Raw genomic sequence first — 23,457 nt, forward strand, 5'->3', positions numbered from 1 at the left:
GCTGACTTGATTTGTAAACTTTCACTTAAAGCACAATAAAAATTATTAAAAAAAAAAAATCTGTCAACTTAGTTGGGCCATGAGTCCCAGTATTGTGTGATTGTCCACCATTTTATGTGATTTCCCAAGATGTTGTAAATCCTATCACTATGATGAAATGAGATGGATTAGTGGCAGTTATATTGATGAGATATACAAGATTAGATAGAGTCTTAAGCCAATCTCTTTGAAATATAAAAGACAGAAATGAGCAGAGAGACAGGGGACCAGGAGCAAAGTGCATCCTTTGGACCTGAGGTTCCTGCACTGAGATGCTCCCAGACCAAGGGAAGACTGATGACAAGGACCTTCCTCCAGGGCTGACAGAGAAAGAAAGCCTTCCCCTGGACCCAGTGCCCTTACTTCAGACTTCTAGCCTACCAGACTGTGACAGAATAAACTTCTCTTTGTTAAAGTCATCCACTTGTGGTATTTGTTATAGCAGCACTAGGTGACTAAGACAAATGGGCTCAAACATAGCGACAATTGTGAGGATGACGCAGGACCGGGCAATGTTTCCTTCTGTTATACCTACGGTTGTTATGAGTTGAAACCGACTCGAGAACACCTAAGAACAGCAAACTGTAAAGATAATAACCACTTGGTTGAGAATACCGTTCACCAAGTCTTCCTACAGTGGTTATATGGGTCTCTAGAACCTCTATGAAAATTCTCTTGTCCCTCTTACACCTAATGCTTCCAGATAAAAGGTCCGAGTAAGAATACAGAATAACTGGGAAAAAGGTGAAGTTATAGCTACTGGCATAAAAAATAAAGAAGCCCATTGTCATCACGTCAAGTCTGACTCAGAGCAGCCCTCTAGGACAGAGTAGAACTACCCCATAGGGTTTCCAAGGGTATAATCTTTACGGAAGTAGATTGCCGGCTCTTTTCTCCCACGGAGCCACTGGTGGGTTTGAACCACCGACCTTTTGGTAAGCAGTCAAGTGCTTAACCACTGCCACACCAGGGCTCCTTATAGCTACTGGAATAAGACACATTGATTTTGTGGTTTCAGAGGGAGAGCAACAACTTCAGCTCTTGGGGAGGAAACATCTCAGACCTTGGATATTTTTCTTCCAAGTCACCCCTGCAGGCTTCCTCATGAAAGACAATGCCCTGTTGCGGCTCTCCAAAACTGTTACCAGCACCTTACATTTAACTGACTGCCATACAGTTCTGACCATGATTTGACCGCCGTTCCCCTATACTGAGAAGCCTATTGGACACAGCACAATGACTCCAGCTCCTGCACCTACCACACAAAATACCTCTGGATGTCTTCCCCACTCAGTCATTTGATGGGGAGAGTGAATGCCATCCAGCTGGTGGCATGGGCAAACAGGATAGGTTGGACTGATTGCCCTCAGGCAGTCCCTCCAAAAACAAGGACTAGACAGACTCATTGAACTTAACTGGAAACCCTACAGCCTGCTAGCTGTCTAGGGGGCCATGTTTTAATTACTATAAACCTCTGATCCTCAGCTTATAGGTCCACCTGGGAACCTAACAATTAAAAACAATACTTTCTTTCCAAGGGCACCATACGTGGCCCTGGGACTATACCTCTTGCGTGGAAACCCAGCATTAACTTGCCTCCTTTCTAAAAACACAGTGACTTCTAGAGCTTAATAAAACACCACCAATAGATCATATACTCTTAAGACAACTGTGGATATTTCTCTTACATAAAGGTTATCCTTAGTTACCGGGGGGAGCTTGCTGGAGGGATACTGACTCATTTATGCACATTCTGTATGCATTAATCCCTATGATGCAATTCATTCAGTTAGAAAAAGTGGTACGAAGTTTGTCCAGAACTCACCTCGACCTAGAAAGCATTCAAGTCAGCCTCACCTCACTGGTCAGGGTTGTTATAGATGATACAATTGCCCTAGACTTCCTCCTTGCAGGGCAATTTGGAGTCTGTGCAATCACTAATACATCCTGCTATGCCTGGATTAATGCCTCAGACTAAGCAGAAAGTTAAATACAGAAACCTGATGATATATGGGACTTGTTCAGCTGGTTGGATCCAGGACCCTAGAAGTCATGATGAAGATCAGTTCTATAGGTTTGACTCATACTGCTATTTGGAGCCCGACTGATCAGGAGCTTTAATTAAGTGCTCTATGAGACAAACTGGATGGATTTATCTGATTAATCAGAGTGACCAACAAAGTGGCATACTTATGGGAAAATTTGCCACATGCCAAAATCGTACAGAAACAAGGAGTGGATATTTTTGGGAAACAATTCTCCATGGGTCTCTCACATTTCTGCATGTCTAGCAAGAAAAGTCACTGGCTGCCTTCATTCTGGATTATCTTTTCAAGGATGTCTGTATAGTGAAAAGTTTTGAGAGATATAGTGTCTCCCCATGAGCAAGGGGCAGGTTTGTTTACTGTCCACTATAATAAAGATAATGTCCCTCTCCAGGACAAAGGTCAGGCAGTTTAGTGTCTATTATAAATGATTCAGGTTCCCTAAACTCAAGGTTCCACTGCTATAACAGAAGTCATTATTTGCACATTTGTCAACCAGTTCTCATGGTGTCACCAGTGGTAACTGGAACTTGGGAAACGGAAACAAATGCTGATACGCTGGGTACTGCTATTGCTATGAGTCTTTTGTCTCTGGCCCAGGTATCTTGTGCCTGCTGCCGGCATTCATAAAACTGTGGCTGACTAACCACATTTGCATTTAGGGTAAAATCTCAGACCCTTCACAGTTCTTGGCATTGCTTTGCCTCACTGCTTCAAATGATGCAAAATTTATTTTAGGAGATTATTCTATATTCAAGTTAGCAATGTTTACATACTGGCAACAAATGTACTCCTTTAGCAAGTAGGAATTACTGAATTTTACACATGCTTAATTAGAAAATTAAATAAAAGATAAAATCATCAGCTATATGCACAGCTAAGAACATCTGTCATGAATTACATAGTCAATGATAGATAAGGAAACCCTGGTAGCGTAATGGTTAAGAACTATGGCTGCTAGCCAAAAGGTCAGTAGTTCAAATCCACCAAGTGCTCCTTGGAAATCCTATGGGGCAGTTCTACTCTGTCATATAGGGTTGCTATGAGTCAGAACTGATAGATAAGGGCCCAAATCAGTGGTTATGACTCTGAGCTTGTCATACCACCTGACTCTCTATTCCAGTGGTGTGCTGTAAATGTTTTAACAACTGGCTTTCTCCAGGGCTGGGGAGGACACCTGCTTTCCAGGGTATAAATACTCCCATTCTGGCCAATTTCAATGTACCACTGTGATATCAAATGGCTTGCAAATATCAAATGGCTTTAACAACAGGCTCTCTCAAGCCAGCTCCTACATGCCGCTGCTACTCTAATTTATGATCTACTCCTCCTCTAGATTGTAAGTTCCCTGAGCAGAAAGTCTACACATTATCCAACATAGTGCTTGATGTATAGTGAGTGCCCAGTAAATATAGAATTAATTTACTTAAAAGCCAAGAGGATTCATTTAGGAAATCAATAGTTTGGTTGTTTTGTTTGTCCATTTAATCTGGGCATCCAACAATATAAGATTTAAATAACTAAAAATTATCCTACAGCTGTACTAGGAAGACCCACATCATACAACCCTCAGAAAAAAAGCTCCTTAAGGACACTGAGCACTACACTGTGCATATTAAAAGTTAACTATTTAAAAGGTACATCAGCATTAAATAATTCTCAGTAATTTCCTCCCTGCTTAATTTCATTTAATCATAAGGAATTTGCCTGGTGGTTTACTAAGATAATCAGCAGCTGTTAAGACGATCATCTTGCCTATAATTACATTTAAAATGAAGAGATTTTAAAAAGCAGAGCAATATGCATTGTGGTACTTTCCCTTACCCACATTGCTACTATGTAAATTTCCCCCAATATCATCTTTGTAAAATACCTGGATTCCAGTAAAATCTAAAATGTGCTTATTTTAGCTTACATATTTTCATTCCAAGAGATCATTTTGAAATTATCTGTATCTAAATAGTATCCCCCAGCTGCTCCTTAGAAACCCTATGGGGCAGTTCTACTCTGTCCTATAGGGTCACTATGAGTTAGAATTGGCTCGATGGCAATGGTTTTGGTTTTTTGGTTAAATAACAATTGGTCTCTATTAAAAACCAGATAAACACATTTTTTGTATAAAGTCCTACACCCACAAATTGAATCCTTAAACACTTTCTTCAAGCACAACTTTGTAAGAAATGTAGTTGAGTACTGGTTTACGTGTGTTTGTCCCATGATCAGCATGAATTTAAATGAAATATTTAAACTTCTTTTTATTCATTAGTATGCAGGCCTTTAACCAAAGAATAAATAACATGACTGGGTTTAAAATGAATTAGTCAATAGCGGTCAAAGTTTGTTTTTAATAAAAAACAAAGTGTAATTTTCCTAAAACTGTACTCAACATCAGGAGATAGAAATATTCTGTTTACTTTTTGACATATACTGAAATCATTCTCCCCTTTTCCCTCTCGTATCAAGGCTGTGATGTACTGCATCATCACATGTTTATTTATAAACCTGTATTTTTTTTTTTAGACTGATTCTAAAGTGGTTTTGCTGCCTAGAAAAATTGGTACACTTAACCAAGGCAGAACAGTGAGGAAATCAGATGTGTTTTATAGAATTGACTCTGAGCTTCCTGACAGCCAAGGCAAAAATGTATGCACAATAGGTACAAAATTTATGCTGTCCATAAGTTAAAAATAAACCAGATACTTGAATGATGCTCAGTTATTCCCTTCAGTAAAACGGTGGTTCTCAGTAAACGGACGCATTCGACAAGAAAAAAAAAAGCAGTACACTGACAAAAGCTATACCATGTTTCATGACGCAGTCAGTTACGGTGTTCCTTGGTGTAAGCTAAATGCAGTGCAGCTTTGTAAAAAGCAACCCTGTGATGGAGTTAAATAATGTGAGGTATTATATAGACCTAGAACAATCTGACTTTACCAAAAGATAATATTTAGAGTAGCTTGAAAATTGAGTGATCCTTGCTCTCTCAAAGCTGAAATCACATTCTGCTCCCCAGGGTAGACACATTCTAAATTTGGCTTCGACCCGTACTAAAGGTATCGTGCGTGCACGTTCAGATTTAGGTATAGGCTCTTGGGCCTTCCCCAGGGATCCACAGTGCTTTCCCTTTTCCCTTGACTCCAGCATGCTGCAGCTTAACAGTCTACAATCAACAAAAAATCCACTGCCATTGAGTCGATGCTGACTCACAGTGACCCCATAGGGTTTCCGAGGCTGTAAATCTTTACAGAAGTGAACTGCCACATCTTTCTCCTGCAGAGTGGCTGGTGCGTTTGAACCGCTGACCTTTTGGTTAGCAGCCGGAGGTTTCAGCCACTGTACCACCAGGGCTCCTTCAAAGTCTACCACAGTGGTTCTCAAACTTGAAAGTGCATTAAAAGCACCTGGAGTGCTTGTTAAAACACAGTTGCCGGGCCCCACCGCAGAGTTCCTAATTTGGTAGGTCACAGTGGACCTTAAGCTTGGGTGGTGCAAGCAGTTTGCCATCAGCTGCTATCCTAAAGGTTGGGGGTTTGAACCCACCCAGCTGCTCCCCAGAAGAAAGGCCTGGAGAACTGCTTCTGTAAAGATTACAGTCAAGAAAACCCTGGGAATAGTTCTACTCTGTAACATATGGGGTCACTGTGAGTCAGAATTGACTCAATGGAAATGAGTTTGGTTTGGGTGGACCTCAGAATTTGCATTTCTAACAAGTTCCCAAATGATGCTGATGGTGGCACAGGAAACACATTTCGGAACTCACTGGTCTACACCAGAGGTTGGCAAACTCGTCTGTACAGGGCCAAAGGGTAAATATTTTAGCTTTGCAGGCCACAGGGTCTCTTTCAAAACTACTCAGCTCTGCCTTGTAGCGCAACATCAGCCTTAGATGGTAAGTAAAATGAATGAGTGTGGTTGTGCTCCAGTAAAACTTTATAAAACCAGGCGGCAGGCTGGATTTGCTGACCCCTGGTCTACACCAACCTGCCCGGATCCGTAATCTCATGACTACACCAAAGAGCTCTGCTCTGCTACTGGCCTTGTCATAGTGCCTGAAGGCTGCCAGCAAGGTGTCAAACTTTTGGCAGTTGACTGTCTTCAGGTGATGTCGAACCGCGGCAAGCATGGCTCTCTGTCTGTCCTTGCCTCGAAGATATTCACCCGGAAGTCTATTGTGGATGAGATCACCAACTCCTATCGAAAAAAGAAAAAAAAAAAAGGCTTTTTCTAGATTTAAAGTCTGTCAATATTATTTCCATTCTAAAAAGAGGGAGAGGCTTGTTAACCTCTGTGAATGAAAAAGAATTCATGTCTAACTATGTAATACCACTGTGCAGCATGACAGAAATCCTTGTGTATAAAAAACCCCATAAAAGTAATTGACTGAAATTAGTATCGGTTTTATGTCACTTCCCTGCTCAAGAAAAAAGAAATCTGAAAATATGAGTTTTGTGGGGACATCATCGGCCCCACCCAGTTGTCTAGTCATTTCCTAAGCTTGTGAAGCCTTCACCTGACTACCTCTTAGAAGACATCTGTCTACAATGTGGAGGATCCGAAAGCTGGGGCTGATTCCACGTTTGGACCACTCTGTATACCTGACTGACCCTCTGGGAGCCCTTATGAGAATTAAGGCTTAAATTCCCAACTCCCTCCTAACATGAGCTTCCAGTAGACCTTCTGTCTGTATACCAAGTTTCCATTTCTTAGGCCTGCTCCCCTCTTCACCACTACCAGTGCTGAAAGACTACCCCATCCACAGTTCCCTTAACTAAGAGTCCTGACCCAAACTCCCTCGGGTATCTAGAAGTAATGCCTTCTCCAGTCCATTGCTCCATCCCCCAGACCTGGCCCTGGCTTCTACCTCACTAATCTACAACACCAAGAAAGTATAAACACCCATACTGCCTATAAACCCCATTTCTTTTCATTCCCTTTTAGTAAACATGCCTTAGATATCAACGTTGATAGGAATCGGACTTCAGTTGACCATGTTGCTTCATGCATGGTAGTTTGGTGATGTTACTAGAGGAATCCCTCAGGCTGGATCCTGAGTCCCCTGGACTACACCCCTCTCTTTTTCTGCCAAGACCTCCTGACTTTCTCTGGGGCAGGGTCATGCTGACAGTTGGCTGTAATACCCGGAATGGATTAATTTCAATTGCAACATTGTTTCAAGGCAACTAATAGTTACATCTACTCTGTATAAGGCAAAATACATAAGGGTCTTTCAAGTGTCTGTTTTAACAGGAACTCATGACACTTCAAGTCATCACTTACTTGTTATAAAATTAGGAGATAATCATGCACATTCTGAAAAAAGTCTTGGTTCTAAGGGCAGACAGTAAGAATGGGTGAGAAGTCCACAACTGTGATGGCTAATGTTGTATCAACTTGGCTAGGCCATGATTCTCAGTGGTTTGGCAGACACCGTGTGATCAATTTCCATTTTGTGATGTTATGTGAGCAGCCAATCAGTTGAAAGAGGAGTTTCCTGGGGAGTGAGGCCTACCTCCAGTATATAAAAATATGTTCTGGCAAAGCGTGTTCTTTCGCTCTCTTGACCCTGCACTATTCTCGTCCCTGACCTCTGGTTCTTGGGATGTAAGCCTGCAGAAGTCTTCTGCCTTCCACTTGACCTGCAGATTTGAGATTTGCCAGTCTCTGCAACCCCCCATCAGCCTGCTGAATGACATGCAGATTTTGAGTTTGTCACGCCTGCAACCACACAAGCCAATAGAGGTCTTCAAACTGCTGCCTGACTACAGATTTGGGATTTGTCAGCCCCCATAACTTTGTGAGCCATTTCCTCACAATGTGTGAGCCATTTCCATGAAGTAAATCTCTCTCTATATATTTATATATACACTTCACTGGTTTTCATCCTCTAGAGAACCCAGACTAAGACAATAACTAATGCTGATTCCAGGGACAGGGTAACTGCCTCAAAACAAGAATCTGAAATAGGGCTACTGCCAAGAGACATTCTTAAAGTGAACAAAACACAGGAAAGACTCTGGGAATGGAAATTAAGACTGTTAGGGATGTTTTGGGTTTTTTATGTAGTATTTTATTGAGTTTTTGGTGAAAGTTTACACAACAGGTTAGGTTTCCATTTGAGAATTTCCACACAAATTGTTCAGTGACATCAGTTACATTTATCACATGTCATCATTCTCATTAATTGTATTGTTTGTTCCCTTTCTAGTACTCTAATTTCCCTGCCCCCTTATCTTCTCCTCTTTGCTTTTGAGAAGTTGTTGACCTTTTGGTCTCATACTGATGTTTTTTAAGTAGGGATCCAATCTTACAGGTAATATCCGTTATTTTGTGTGCCACTCTGTAATTTCACTAAAAGGTGATCTTGGGATAGGTTTGGTTCTAGTTTAAAGAGTGTCTCAGGGTGATAGTCTTAGGGGGTCCTCTGTTCTCTACTGTTCCAGTTCATCTGGATTTTTTTTTCTTCTTCTTCTTCTTAATTAAGAATTTGAGTTCTGCTCCATATTTTTCTCCCACTCTGCCCAGGACCAACTATTTTGACCCCCGTCAGAACGGTCATTGGTGGTAGTCAGGCATCATCTAGTTCTTCCGGTCTCAGGGTGATGACGTTGTGGCTCTTGTAGACTTGTTTCTTTTTGTGCTGTAACTTTACTACTATTTTGCTCCTGTTGAGTCAAGACCTATAGCTGTGTCTTCGATGCCTGCTCACAAGCTTTTAAGACCCTAGACGCTACTCACTTCAGTAGGAAGCAGATCACAATTTTTGTGAACTATGTATTTTTTTTTTTATGTTATTCCAATTGACTGAGTTGTCCCATGAGACTATGGTCCTAAGCCCTCAAACACATAAAACAAATGTTGGAAGGTGTTTGGTTATATCTGAGGAGTATGCGTATTTTTGTCTTCAATGAATATATGCATGTGCACCCACATATTTCCACCAGGCATATGTCAGTTTGTTGTACTGTGGTAGCTTGTGTGTTGCTGAGATACTGGAAGCACTGCCATGGATAGTTCAAATACCAGTAGGGTCAACCATGGTGGACAGGTTTCAGCAGAGCTTCCAGACTAAGACAGAATTGGAAGAAGGGCCTGGCAGTCTACTTCTGAAAAAATTGGCCAGTGAAAACCTTATGAATAGCAGCAGAACACTGTCTGATATCGTGCCAGAAGATGAGCCCATCAGGTTGGAAGGCACTCAAAATATGACTGGGGAAATTTGCCTCTTCAAAGTAGAACCAAAAAAAAAATCCAAACCCATTGCTGTTGAGTTGATTCTGACTCATAGTGACCTCAAAGTAGAGTTGACCTTAATGACGTGGATGGAGTCATTTTGGGGGCTTTTGTTTGCTGATACGGATGACTCAAAATGAGAAGAAACAGCTGCAAACATCCATTAATAACTGGAACATGGAATGTACACAGTATGAATCTAGGAAAATTGGAAGTCATCAAAAATGAAATGGAACTCATAAAGATCAATATCCTAGGCATTAGTGAGCTAAAATGGACTGGTATTGTCCATTACAAATCAGACAATCATATGGTCTATTATGCCGAGAATGACAAATTGAAGAGAAATGGCGTCACGTTCACTGTCAAAAAGAACACTTCAAGATCTATCCTGAAGTACAGTGCTGTCAGTGAGAGGATAATATCCATAAGCCTACAAGGAAGGTCAGTTAATACAACCATTATGCAAATTTACACACCAACCACTAATGCCAAAGAGGAAGAAACTGAAGATTTTTTACCAACTTTTGCAGTCTGAAATTGATCAGACATGCAATCAAGATGCATAATTACTGGTAATTGGAAAGTGAAAGGTGGAAATGAAGAAGAAGGATTGGTAGTTGGAAAATATGGCCTTCATGACAAAAACGCTGGAAGTCTCATGACAGAATTTTGCAAAACTAACAACTTCTTCACTGCAAATACCTTTTTCCAGAAACATAAATGGTGACTATACACATGGACCTCACTGGATGGAAAACACTGAAATCAAATCGACTGCATCTATGGAAAGAGACAATGGAAAAGCTCAATATTATCAGTCAGAACAAGGCCAGGGGATGACTGTGGAACAGACCATCAACCACTCCTATGCAAGTTCAACTTGAAAGTGAAGAAAATTAAAACAAATTCACAAGAGCCAAAGTATGACCTTGAGTATGTCCCACCTGAATTTGGAGAACATCTCAAGAACAGATTTGATGCACTGAACACTAATGACTGAAGACCAGACAAGTTATAGGAAGACATCAAGGACATCATACATGAAGAAAGTAAAAGGTCATTAAAAAGACAGGAAAGAAAGAAAAGACCAAAATGGATGTTAGAAGAAACTCTGAAACTTGCTCTTCAATGTACAGGTGCTAAAGCAAATGAAAAAAATGATGAAATAAAAGAGCTGAACGTAAGATTTCAAAGGGTGACTTGAGAAGACAGAGTAAAGTATTTTAATGAAATGTACAAAGACCTGGAGTTAGAAAATCAAAAGGGAAGACCACACTCAGTATTGTTTAAACTGAAAGAACTGAAGAAAAAATTCAAGCCTCAAGTTGCAATTTTGAAGGATTTTATAGGCAAAATATTGAATGACACAGGAAGCAACAAAAACAGATGGAAGGAATACACAGAGTCACTGTACAACCAAAAGAACTGGTTGGTGCTCAACCATTTCAGCAGGTAGCACGTGATCAAGAACTACTGGTACTGAAGGAAGAAGTCCAAGCTGCACTGAAGGCACTGGTGAAAAATAAGGCTCCGGGAATTGTCGGAATACCAATTGAGATGTTTCAACATGCGGATGCAGTGCTGGAGCTGCTCAGTTGTCTTATACCAAGAAATTTGAAAGACAGCTGCCTGGCCAAACGACTGAAAGAGATCCATATTTGTGCCCATTCCAAAGAACGGTGATCCAACAGAACGTGGAAATTATCAAACAATATCATTAATATCTCACACAAGTAAAATTTTGCTGAAGATCATTCAAAAGCAGTTGCAGCAGTACATCGACCAGGAACTGCCAGAAATTCAAGCCAGATTCAGAGGGGACGTGGAAGGAGGGATATCATTGCTGATGTCAGATGGACCCTGGCTGAAAGCAGAGAATAGCAGAAAGATGTTTATCTGTGTTTTAACGACTATAAAGGCATTTAACTGTGTGGACCATAACAAATTAAGGATAACATTGCAAAGATGGGAAATCTGGAACACTTAATTGCGCTCAGGCAGAACCTGTACATAAACAGAGGTAGTCATTTGAACAGAGCGAGGGGATATTGCACGGTTTAAAACCAGGAAAAGTGTTTGTCAGGGTTGTCTCCTTTCACCATATTTATTCAGTCTGTATGCTGAGCAAGTAATCTAAGAAACCGGAAAAAATGAAAAAGAATATGCCATCAGGATTGCTGGAAGACTCATTAACAATCTGCAATATGCAGATGACACAATCTTGCTTGCTGAAAGCAAGAGGACTTGAAGCACTTATAGATGAAGATCAAAGACCACAGCCTTCAGTATGGATTACATCTCAACATAAAGAAAACAAAAATCTTCACAACAGGACCAATAAACAACATCATGATAAATGGAGAAAAGGTCAATGCTGTCAACAATTTCATTTTATTGGATCCACAATCAATGGCCATTGAAGCAGTAGTCAGGACAACAAACAATGTAGTTCGTTGGGGCAGATCTGCTGCAAAAGACCTTCTTTAAAGTGTTAAAAAGCAAAGGTATCACTTTGAGGACTAAGGTGTGCCTGACCCAAGCCACGATATTTTCAATCGCCTCATATGCATGTGAAAGCTGGACAATGAATAAGGAAGACAGAAGAAGAATTGGTTCCTTTGAATTACGGTGTTGGTGAAGAATACTGAATATACCATGAACTGACAGAAGAATGAGCAAATCTGTCTTAGAAGAAATACAGCTAGAATGCTCCTTGAAAGCAGGGATGATGAGACTTCGTCTCATATACTTTGGACATGTTATCAGGAGGGACTAGCTCGGTAAAGTAGAGGGTCAGTGAAAAAGAGGCAGATCCTCAACAAGATGGACTGATACAGTGGCTTCAACAATGGGCTCAAACATAACAACAATGATTGTGAGGACGGCCCAGGACTGGGCAGTGTTTCGTTCTATTGTACATAGGGTGGCTATGAGTCAGAGCCGACTTGACTGCACCTAACAACACCATCCACATATTTGTATTTAGAGGTACCATAAATATTTCCATCTGTTCTCACCTATGTGTGCATCTGTACCTACCCATATTCTAATTTGCCTATACAGATCCATATGTGCTCAAATGCTCATTATTACTTTGATTGTGCTGTGCTCAGTACATCCAAAATCAGTGCCTCTTTTCCCATCACCAAAAATAACTAGTTTCTACTCTATAAAGCATACTTTCTCCAACCCTCCCTCTTCCTGGTAACCACCAATGAACATTGGTTTCTCTATATTTATCTATTCTTGTCTTCTTATAAAAGAGGGATCATACAATATTTGTCCTTACATGCTCGACTTATTTCACTATGCATTATACCCTCTAGGCCCATGCATGTTATGTTTCAAAGACTCATCATTGTTGTTTATGGTTGCATACTATTCCATTGTATATAGGTACCACAGTTTGCTCATCCATTCATCTGCTGAAGGACATTTCAGTTGTTTCCATTTATTTGCTACTGTGAATAAAGCAGCAACAAACATTGGCGTGCATGTGTCTGTTTTTGCCATTATTTTTAGGTCTCTAGAGTATATACCTGGAGCCCTGGTGGTGTAGTAGTTAAGAGCTCAGGCTGCTAACCAAAAGGTTGGTAATTCAAATCCACCAGCTGCTCCTTGGAAATTCTATGGGTCAGTTCTACTCATAGGGTCACTATGATTTGGAATCAACTTGACAGCAACTGTTTGGTTTGGTTTTAGGGTATATATCTAGGGGTGGGATTGATGGATCACAGGGTAGTTCTATTTCTAGTTTTTTGAGAAAGTACCATATGGTTTTCCACAGTGGTTGTTACCATTTTACCGTTCCAACAGCAATGGATAAGGGTTCCAATCTCCCCACATCCTCACCAACATCTGTTGTTATCTTTTTTTTTTTTAAATCAGTTCCATTTTAGCCAGGGTAAGATGACATCTCATTGTAAGTTTTGATTTGCATCTTTGTAATGGCTAACGATTGTCAACATCTTTTCATATGTTTATTGGCTGCTGTTCAGGTCTGGGAAATTCTCTCTGATTATCTCTTGGAAAATTGTTTCTGTGGCTTTACTGTTGTCATGGTGCTCTGGGATTCCAATAATTCTAATGTTAGATTTCTTAATTGAAACCCACATTTCTTTTTTAGTTCATTTTTCTTTGTTATTTTCTCTTGAGACTTGATAAGTTCAATTATTTTGCGTTCTAGTTCACTTATTCTATCTTCTATCTGTTGTACTATATTGTTGAGTGTTTCTCCTGCTTTTTATAATTCAGATGTTTTATTCTTCAGTTCCAATAGCTCTCTTTGAGGTTTTTTTTTTTTTTTAATGTTTTCAATTTCTTTGTTAAGTTTCTCATTTTGTTCCTCCATTTGTGTCCTGAACTCTGCTACTTTGTTTTCTGTGTGCATTTTGCTTTCTTTAAACATATTTAGCACCATAGTCTAAAAATTATCAATTCTTTGCATTACTTTGAGTTCCACAGGAGAGATTTCCTCTTCTTTGTGTTTGCTTTTGATTGTTCTTTCTTCTCTTGTGATTTTGTGTGTTTTACTAACTTTTGTTGAATTTGGGCCATTTTGTGATCTTTTTTTTATTTTGTTTCAAGTTTCTTATTCTGTTTATTGTGGGTAAATTCCTCTAATTTGGCACCCTGCTGGCACAGCAGCCAAGCGCTCACCTGCCAACCAAAAAGCTGGGGCCCTATGCCCACCAGCCACTCCAAAATGACCCAGTGGCAGTAGGATTGGTACTGTCTCCTGAGAACCACTAGATGGTACTCCTTAGGTTTTTTCGGTGCTGGTTCAGGAGTTCTGTAAGTTTGGTCTCTGGAACTCAATATGCATGCACAGGAGTGGCGATGGTTTAGTTCCTAGAAGACTCTGCCATAAGCAGTGGGGCTCAACTTCCCTGTGGCGATGGTGTAGGAATCTCTATGTCCTTCCCTTACTGACATCTGTGCACAGACAATCCCACAGTGCCCTGCTATAGGCCATTTCCTTTGTCCCTGTCAGTCTGAAGTATTCCCCTCACCCTGCTGCCCTCGCAATTCCTCCTGGTCCTACTGCTGGGGCCTCAGTGAGATTCAACAGTACTGTCACACAACACAACAGTCTCCCTTTGCTCCCTCCCAATAATACAGTCTGTGAACTCCCATGGCCAATCTGTACCACCTTAAAAAAAAATTGGACCACTGCTTTCTCAGATTAGCTCCTTTTCTGTGTTCCATGTTTTCGGTGTTAGCCAGCCCCGTCCCAAAATGGCGACAATTGAGTAAGCACTTCTGATGTTAGCAAGTATGATCTTCAGCTTCTGAGCTGACTACTTTCCTCCTCTTCCCTGCTTCTACACTCTCCAATACCTCAGCTGCTGTCCAGATCATTGAGATCTCAGCCTGGGATTGTTTTTATTAGTTGTTCTGTGACTTAGTTGCTGGGTGAGTAAATAGGAGTGTCCACTCACTTCATCATCTTGCCCTGGCTCTAGGGATGCCTTCTGACAAATTAACATGACTTCCTTTCCTATTCCACACCCCTTCTCTAGATATAAATCCTTTGGAGGGCTATCTTTGCAATGGAGACTCTCGTTCTATGAGATGGCTTTTGGTTGAGTATTTTTTTCTTTTCAGAGGCCTGCCCTCTCCATTAATATCCAAAGGTAATCATTTGATGGTTGTTTTTTCATCTCCACATTAGTTTTCCCACTACACTCTACCAGGGTTAACTGCCTGGTCGTTGGACCTCTATTTTAACTTCTTCTGGCCCGGCCTTGAAAGAATATTTATGAAGCTGGTGTCATATCACTTGCAATTACTCCAGAGCCATCTCTAAAGAGCTCAAATCAGGAGTGCAAGCTCTGGCCCTAAGAGAGAGACTTGTGACCTAGCTACCACACCATGTCAGTCAATAAAGCTGAGTGGGCTCCTCGCTTACACTCTGCCTACAACCAGCAACCATGATGCATGACTGTCCACCTGCCCTGGATTTCTCTTCACTTTATCTCTGTCCTGGTGCATTTTGGGAGCTAAGCACAAATGTTCACCCTTCCTGGTAGCATCTTAGCACAAGCAACAACTCCAGACCCTGTGGATGAGGCAATCTTAGTGCAGCTGCCTTTATTGCCCTATGTAAGGAGAAGGGAGAAATCCAGGCCCAATAAAGAAACTAATATGCCCCTGGAAGTATACAGTCCTTTCCACCGAATATACTATTAATTAACCCAATAACAGTCACAAAATCCAGAACGCAAAGTAGAATTAATCTGTGCCTATCCAGAGCTCCGCAAAAAGTCCAGAGAGGGCTTACAGCTCCCTTTCACAGTAGCACTATATAGCGCCAAGGCTGGGGCTAATATACTTTTAAAATTATTAGTATCAGTTTCTTTTCCTTTCATTTTATAAGACTACCTTATCACTCAATCTATGAGGATAATGTCGATCAACCACTAGAAAATCTGCCAATGTTGTCAAATTGTGAAAATGATAAACAGTGTGTTGGATTCATCACTTCATGCTATAAACATTGATGAAAGGTGCCTGAGGATCTAATAGGCAGCAAGACAGAGCACCCCCCACAGGAAGCTTGCCCACAGATAGGCAGAGTGTAGAATGATTAAATGTTTGTTTTCCAGGTAAATTGATGTATTTCCTAAATTGCCTCTTGCTCCCTCTAAAGGCATCTATTAAAGATGCAACAGCTCAGCTTAAAGTAGAACCAAAACACAATTTCTTAATGTATTGATTAATGATGCTCCAGTATACTAAGCCCAATAAATATTTATTTCATTTGCCAGTGAGTGGACTTTAGCTAAAATATATTCAGTAATGGCTCTTAAACTCTAGTGTATATAAGAATCTACCAAATCAGAATATCTGGGCATGGGTCCCAGGAACCTGCATATTTAATAAACTCCTTGAGTGATTTTAACACAGGTGGACTGCAGATCATATTCTGAAAACCACTGATGGACAGCTTTAGCTCATTTTTCCCCCTTTTGGATGTCTGTTGTTTAGAATGCTTACAAATAAAGACAAAATCCTAGCAAGTGTCTTCTGTCTCTTTCTGGATTGATTGATTGGTTCTTAATTATGTGGTTGTCCAGCGCAGTGCTTTCACAAACTTTCACGTGCATAAAACTCATCTGGGAATCTTTTTAAACAGCAGATTCTGACTCAGTACGTCTGGAGCAGGCCCTGAGATTCTGCATTTCTAACGATCTCTCAGGGGACACCACTACTGCAGTCTGTGGACCACACTTTGAGATCCAAGGGCCTAGTACTATTTGAATTCATTAGAAAACTGCTGAACTTTGCTTTGGCTTGTTTAATAAAAAACAATAATTATTTTCTAAATAAAATGCAAAACCTTAACTACACTTTGAACTATTCATTAAAAGGGCTCTAAACTGTACCTATTTCAAACATAACGTGAAATAATTTTTTTCTCTCTTGCACTACATTTTTTTCTCATTACTGTTTATGCAACATTTTGTCTTTAAAATTAGAAGCTTCGAAAGAAGGAGTTGGTGAACTTAACTACACAACTTTTTTTTTTTTTTTTTAAGGAGAAAACTTGTATATTTACCATACTCCTCAGGACGGAGGCAAGCTCCAAATGTGTGGTCTGGGAGAACATTCATTGTTTCTGCAATGCTATCAAAGAAAACAAACCCTTTAGTTGAAATACCCACCTCATGGCATCAATGGAATTTAAAATACGTTTGCCATATGTTCTTAATAGCCTATGTTTTCTCCTATAACCAAACTATGGAGATCAAACAAAAGTTCTCTGACATATCTTCTTCCTGATATTCCACTTGCATTAGCGATGGCTGAATGCTTTTATGGGCTTTCAGTAGCCCAGGTTTAAAAAGAAAACAAAATCAGAACACATTCAAAGGAGAACCACCGAAGGATAACAGATACAAAAATATACGTGTGTGCGCATGTGTGTTGAGAGAGAGAGATAAGCACAATAAGTTAAATTTCTGATATTCCACAAACAAATCTTTACAAAACATTCACTCTCCTTCTTCTCCAAATGCCCGCTTCATCCTGGAGGACTCACCACTTTCCTGCAACCCCAAGCTCTATAAAGGCTAATCGATTTGGACTGATAAACAACAAAAGAATGACTTCCTTGTTTAATAGATGGAATCTAACAGAACACAAACCAACATTTACCACAAGAGTACTTTTTTAATTCAATGCAAAGACTATGAATTTGAAGTTAATCATCAACTTACGGGTCTAAAACTCTTCCGAGCTGATGTTGAAACTTTTCCTTGAAATCATCGACTCTCTTGGATACAACCTTAGCGCCTCTTTTGCTGTAAAATTAGAAAATTGTCAGGCACCCTTATTATCTAAAGTATTCTTGGCTGCCAAATGTACATGCAGGTGAGGAATACCTCAAGATCATTGGGGCCTTCAAAGAACAAATCCAGTGTCAAAAGTGAGTGTGTGCTGAAAAGAAAACTTGATGTGTTCATGTCTCTATCATTTATATTCTATTTTAAAAATGACTTTTGATTAAAGAATAAGGCAAGCAGACTTAAAAAAAATAGTTGCTGTAAATAAGAAAAAAGTGTTAATACTGTTATTACAGGTATAACTCCTAAAATTGCTAAAAGAAAATGAAGTCTCAAATAGATATGTAACCAAAGGATATAAACAGTTAACTAATCTAGTAAGCAAATAAATGGAGAAATTATAATATCGTCTACCAAGAAAATAAAATAATAAAGTACCGCTTTTAACCCAGCAAACAAGCAAATTCAGATAGGTAGGTAGGTAGGTAAATAGATAGACAGATGCATACAAGCACAGATGCAAACAAACACACATACATAGAATACCCAATATGGAAATAATTTGGCAATCTAAATACTTCTGGGAACCAACCATAAGGAGATAATTCACATTCAAAATGTGGAAAAGTTTTATGCAGGAAAGTGTTTGTGGCCTCACTGACTACAAGGGAAATAGAAAATCATCTAAATATCCAACCATGATGTTAATTAAATCAAGTCACATATAATCTGCTTATATTTTAAATGTTGGTTATGACGGATATATAAAATTAGATATATAATCTGCTTACATTTTAAATGTTGGTTATGAAGGATATATAGCAATACAAAATTATGTTAAGTGAAGGCAGAATATAAAATGGTATTGCACTCTTATTAAAGCTATGCAAAAGTATATACAGAAAACCATACTAGAAAAAAATACATTAAAATGATAATAATGGTTGAATTAAGGTGACAGGCTTATGAGTGATTTTATTTTACCAATTTTCTGTAGTATAATTTTGTTACTTCTATTGCTGTGATTAAATGAATAAAATTTCTTTTCAAAACTGTAAAATTACAACACTACTATTTAATAACATTAAAATTAATAAATTCCCCATTGTTTTGCTAAGAATAAAAACAGTGAACATTAGGCTCTTAAATCCCATTTGCTTTTAAAAGTCTTTCCTGTATTATAGAAATATTACCAAGCTGAATAAATTACTGGAGAAGAGTGACACTCTGTGGAGAAACAAAAGATTAAACATAAAGTAATTCATCTTTTATTTCTTCATTTCCCTCCCATTAGTTAGAAAAGAAAAAAAGGACAACCTCAAGTCAGAGTAAGGCACTAGCAGTTCACTGGCCATAGTTTCAACAAATAGAGTCAACAATCCAAAATCAGCTCCAAGGGACATAATTAAGGAACATGCAGGGACAATAAGGTTGAGGACTGTGAATCACAGAGCTGCCTCTTTTTATTCTGAAAGGGCCTGGGTTATGCTCCTGAGAGAATCAGGAAGGATCTGTGGGTAGCCATGTACGTCAGAATATTGATAACTGCAATATCACTACACAACCTCACAACATGGATTAACCAACTCCGAATAAAGTTCGTTGTGTGCCAGTGGACCCATTCATTCATTCACACACACAATACACACACGCGTTCACAAACACATAGATATGCAGATACACACACACACACTGCCATCTGAGATTCAAACTGATTCTTCAACCAAAGGGTCATGAAGAAGATATAGTTTTACAAAGGAAATATGCCCCTTAAAAGTTAAGGGTAAACCAAATTTATGTTAAAATAGTACATATAAAACTGGAGATGGCTAAAATGCAAACAAATGAGTTTATAGTAGAAATCACACTGAAGAACGGAGTAGTGAGCTTTTTATTAAATCACACAACCAAGGAAATAAAGAATATCCCTACTGTTTTAGCTAGAACAGTCCAGTTAGGTTCCAAAATACAGAAAGTATGACCAAATAAAATACTGTTCCCTAACGATGTTCCCTTGATTGTTTTAAGCACAGCAGGAAATCTGGATTCTTATGAGTAATCTCCCAATGTTAAATGTTGGCTCAAATAGGAAATATAACATGTGAAGAAGAAGAAAAAAAACAAGCTATGAAACAGCACTTTAATTTTCTAGGGAAGCAGGCATAAATACAGTGAAGGCATAAAAAGGTCACAGTTTGCAGGAGGTAAGTGAGATGCTCAGGTACCCAAGTAAGTATTAAATAAAGCAGAATAATAAATGTTAGATAAATTCTGTGTGATGTGATAATCCTTGTGCAGATTTGAAAGCCCACTTTCTTTAAGAAACGTAAACAGAGTCAATCCCATAAATTTAAAAAGACACATATATGTCTTTGTATTTGCTTGTAAAGGCATGAAGTAACTTTAGAATGATACACACACACACACACACACACACACACACAAAACCCCAATATCATGGTTATTTCTGGGAGAACTGAGTAAAATGAGGACCAGGAGGGGAAGCCAGCTCACTGTATGCCTTTTTCTAGTCATTTCTATGTTCAGTGTACATTAAAAATTAAATTAAAAAATGAACTTCTCTTTAAGTCCACATGTGAAATATCTCACACTTGTTCCAGAATGCAATATAATTAAACTTACATTTGTAGTTCATGGAGCCAATACAAAGTTTTTGCCATGGTTCGTCCATCATTAAAATGTGGTGTTGGGACTCCATACAAGTTAAACCTATGGAAACTTGATGGGTTATACTTTCTGTTCTTTGCTTCCCCTGTGAAAAAAAAAAAGGAAGGTTTCCGATTGAAAGAACACAAATGACTTCGTCTTACAAGAAGCACATCGTGCTGTTGTTGACACTGAAAATGGAAGTTTGACAAAGAATGAAACTGCACCAGGGCAAGGAATCACGGATTTGGTTACTGTTGACAGAGCCGCTCCCCAGGCGAGCTGGGGAAAGTAAGCAGGGAAATGATGTCGGAGAAAAGTAGATACTAACGAGGAAAAGCACAGGCCACTGTTGCAGAAACCCCAGAAGACTGGAAGAGGCACTGTAACACGTTGGAAGCCCAGCAGCCCTTCTGCTGTGCTAAGGTTGAGAGGCTGGAGTTTTGTACTTGCTCTCACTGAGATCATCGGAACACTGCAACCTTCCTATTTCAATGGAATCACTTATCTCATATCGGAAACATTCAAGGGGTGATTCAGGGCTGAGCACCCAACAGGGAGGTCTTTATATTTAAGCTCTGACCCTGGGCTTTTTTCCTTTCAAGTCATGCTGTGGTGTTAGTTTTCCATTTCTAGATAAGAGAAACGGTAGGACTGTAACTAGAGAATAGCTGAGAGAGTATGAAACAGAGAAAAGATATTCAGCCTCGCTAGCAACCCAAATACTGTAAATAAAATCAACAATGAGAAATCATAAATTACCTCTCACTTAAGCAGGAATAAAGAAGACTCGCAAAATTCAGAAGCGGGGAGGATGTGGGGAAACGGAAATTCATACACACTGTGTGTGTAAAGGCAGTGCTTGGCTGCTAACTGAAAGGTCAGCCTGTTCGAACCTACCAGCCACTCTGCAGGAGGAAGATGTGGCAGTCTGCTTCTGTAATGATTTCAGCCTTGGGAACCCTACGGGGCAGTTCTACTCTGTCTTACAGGGTCACTACGAGTCGGAATCGACTTTACGGCAATGGGTATTCAGGCCGACAGTTTGACGCTGACAGTGAAAATTTCAATGGCTCAGAAACCTAGGAATGTCTCCTAAAGACACTGCAGATCACATTCACAAAAATACATAAATAATATGTATTTTATAATAGTGAAAAACACAATATAGATACTGACATGAAGACATCAGTGTGTTCTGAGTGTGTGTGTGTATGTATGTGTGTGGGTGTGTTAGGTGCCGTTGAGTTGATTTCAACTCACAGCAACCCCACGTGACAGAGTAGAACTGCTCCACAGGGTTTCCTAGACTGTAATTTTTATGGAGGCAGACTGCCACTGCCAACCTTTCAATTAGCGGCAAAGTGCTTAAACTTTTGCATCACCAGGGCTCCTTGAAGAGACATCTAAGATGGAAACATAAGTCTATATAATGTGGAGCAAAGCACACACACATATATGCACATACAGGAATGTTCAAAAAAAAAAAAGCAGTATCATCTGTGGAAGACTGGATTATGGGAGGTTTTCTTTGTGTACATTTCTATACAGCTTGCATTTTATAAAAGTATCTGTTACTTTGGTAGCAATTAAAAGTAAGTGTATTTCTAAGATGTTATAGATCTATATTTATTGTTATTCAATGAAGTCCTTAACATATTATTTTTAGTAAACCCACTCATAGCCCTCAAGCCACTTCCAACTCATAGTGACCTTATAGGAGAGAGTAAACTGCCCCACAGATTTTCCAAGGAGCAGCAGGTGGATTCGAACTGCCAATCTTCTGGTCAGCAGCTGAGCTCTTAACCACTGTACCACCAGGGCTCCACTGTACCACCAGGGCTCCACTGTGCCACCAGGTCTCTTTCTTTTCAATCAAATGATTAAAAATGAATATAACATATTCCCCCAAATCATGGAGAGTATTACCTCATTTATCTAAAGATAGATAGTTGAATGGATGGGCGTTAGAAAGATGTTCACCAATAAATCAACTATAGTTATCTTTAGCTAATGGCATTTCAAAGTGACTTTTACTCTTTCTCTAAATTTTCATATTTAAATTTTCTACAATTACGTATTTTTTTATGATATAAAAGGTACTTTCATTATGAGAAAAAAATGAGGACAATATTAAACAGATCAGGTTCTAGAACTTTTCAAGAGGCTAATTAAACTTCGTAAAAATCAGCAAAGGAAGGTAATTTCAGTTATGTTGCAGCCCATCAGGGGTCTTCAAAAAAACAAAACAAAATCTACAATAATTGCTCTCAGACTGCTAAATGCATTTAAGACACCTCATTATAAGCTGTCTCTGTATGTTTATTGATATAACCAACCAACCAAATCCAGCACAGTCGAGTCGATTCCGACTCATAGCGACCCTATAGGACAGAGTAGAACTTCCCCATAGAGTTTCCAAGGAGCACCTGGTGGATTCGAACTGCCGATCCTTTGGTTCGCAGCCATAGCACTTAACCACTACGTCACCAGGGTTTCTGTTTATTGATGTAGTGTCTTTAAAAACAATTAAAAGGTATTAGGTTAAACTGCACAATAGAAGCTAAAATTTTTCAAAGCATGAATGAAATATTTTCACAAGAGAAAGGGGGAAGAGGAAAGAAGAAAGGGAGGGAGGCTGGGTACATGGGACAGAGGAAGGGAAGAAGAAAGCAAGGGAGAGACGGAAGGAAAGAAAGGAGTGAAGGATGGAAGTAGAGCAGGCAGGAAGGAGTTGTGGAGGGGTGGAGATAAGGAGAGATGTCAAGGCAGTGAAGAGGAACGTGGTATCCGGGTTGGAGGAGGCAGCGGCCAGCTGAGTGGGAGGGTGGAGGCTATCTCAGGACTGGGAACCAACAGAGACTGGCTAGGAGAGAAGAGAGTGGCAGATTCCGAAAGATGGAGCAATGGGGGTAAGAAACAAGCCCCAGCCATGGCCAGAAAGAAGGACTATGGTGTGAGAGCGCTATGGAGGAGAAAAAGTAAAGGAATCAGAAAGTAGAAGATAATGTAATTGATATCACTGAATTGTACATGTGAAAAACGTTGAATTGGCAAATGTTGCATTATATATATTTTTATAACAATTTTAAAAAAGAAACAGAGAGAAGGGCATTGCACTGCACTAAAGGACAGCCCTTGCTTCCAGCTGTTGAGTCTATTCCCACTTAGAGCGACTCTGTAGG

General features: G+C 39.6%; 1 protein-coding gene across 1 annotated transcript in view; it reads right to left on the reverse strand.

Moving 5' to 3' along the window:
• Positions 1–23,457, reverse strand: part of EFHB (EF-hand domain family member B) — an 82,317-nt gene that overhangs the window by 17,542 nt on the left and 41,318 nt on the right. Inside the window, exons 6-9 of the mRNA XM_003415790.4 lie at positions 20,249–20,378; positions 17,540–17,623; positions 16,879–16,946; positions 6,121–6,275 (exon numbers count right to left, since the gene is read on the reverse strand). Of these exons, the coding sequence (XP_003415838.2) occupies positions 6,121–6,275; positions 16,879–16,946; positions 17,540–17,623; positions 20,249–20,378 (437 nt within the window). The remainder of the gene's footprint in view (positions 1–6,120; positions 6,276–16,878; positions 16,947–17,539; positions 17,624–20,248; positions 20,379–23,457) is intronic.

The sequence above is a fragment of the Loxodonta africana genome, chromosome 27, assembly GCF_030014295.1.
Source record: "Loxodonta africana isolate mLoxAfr1 chromosome 27, mLoxAfr1.hap2, whole genome shotgun sequence".
Classification (NCBI taxonomy): Eukaryota; Metazoa; Chordata; class Mammalia; order Proboscidea; family Elephantidae; genus Loxodonta; species Loxodonta africana.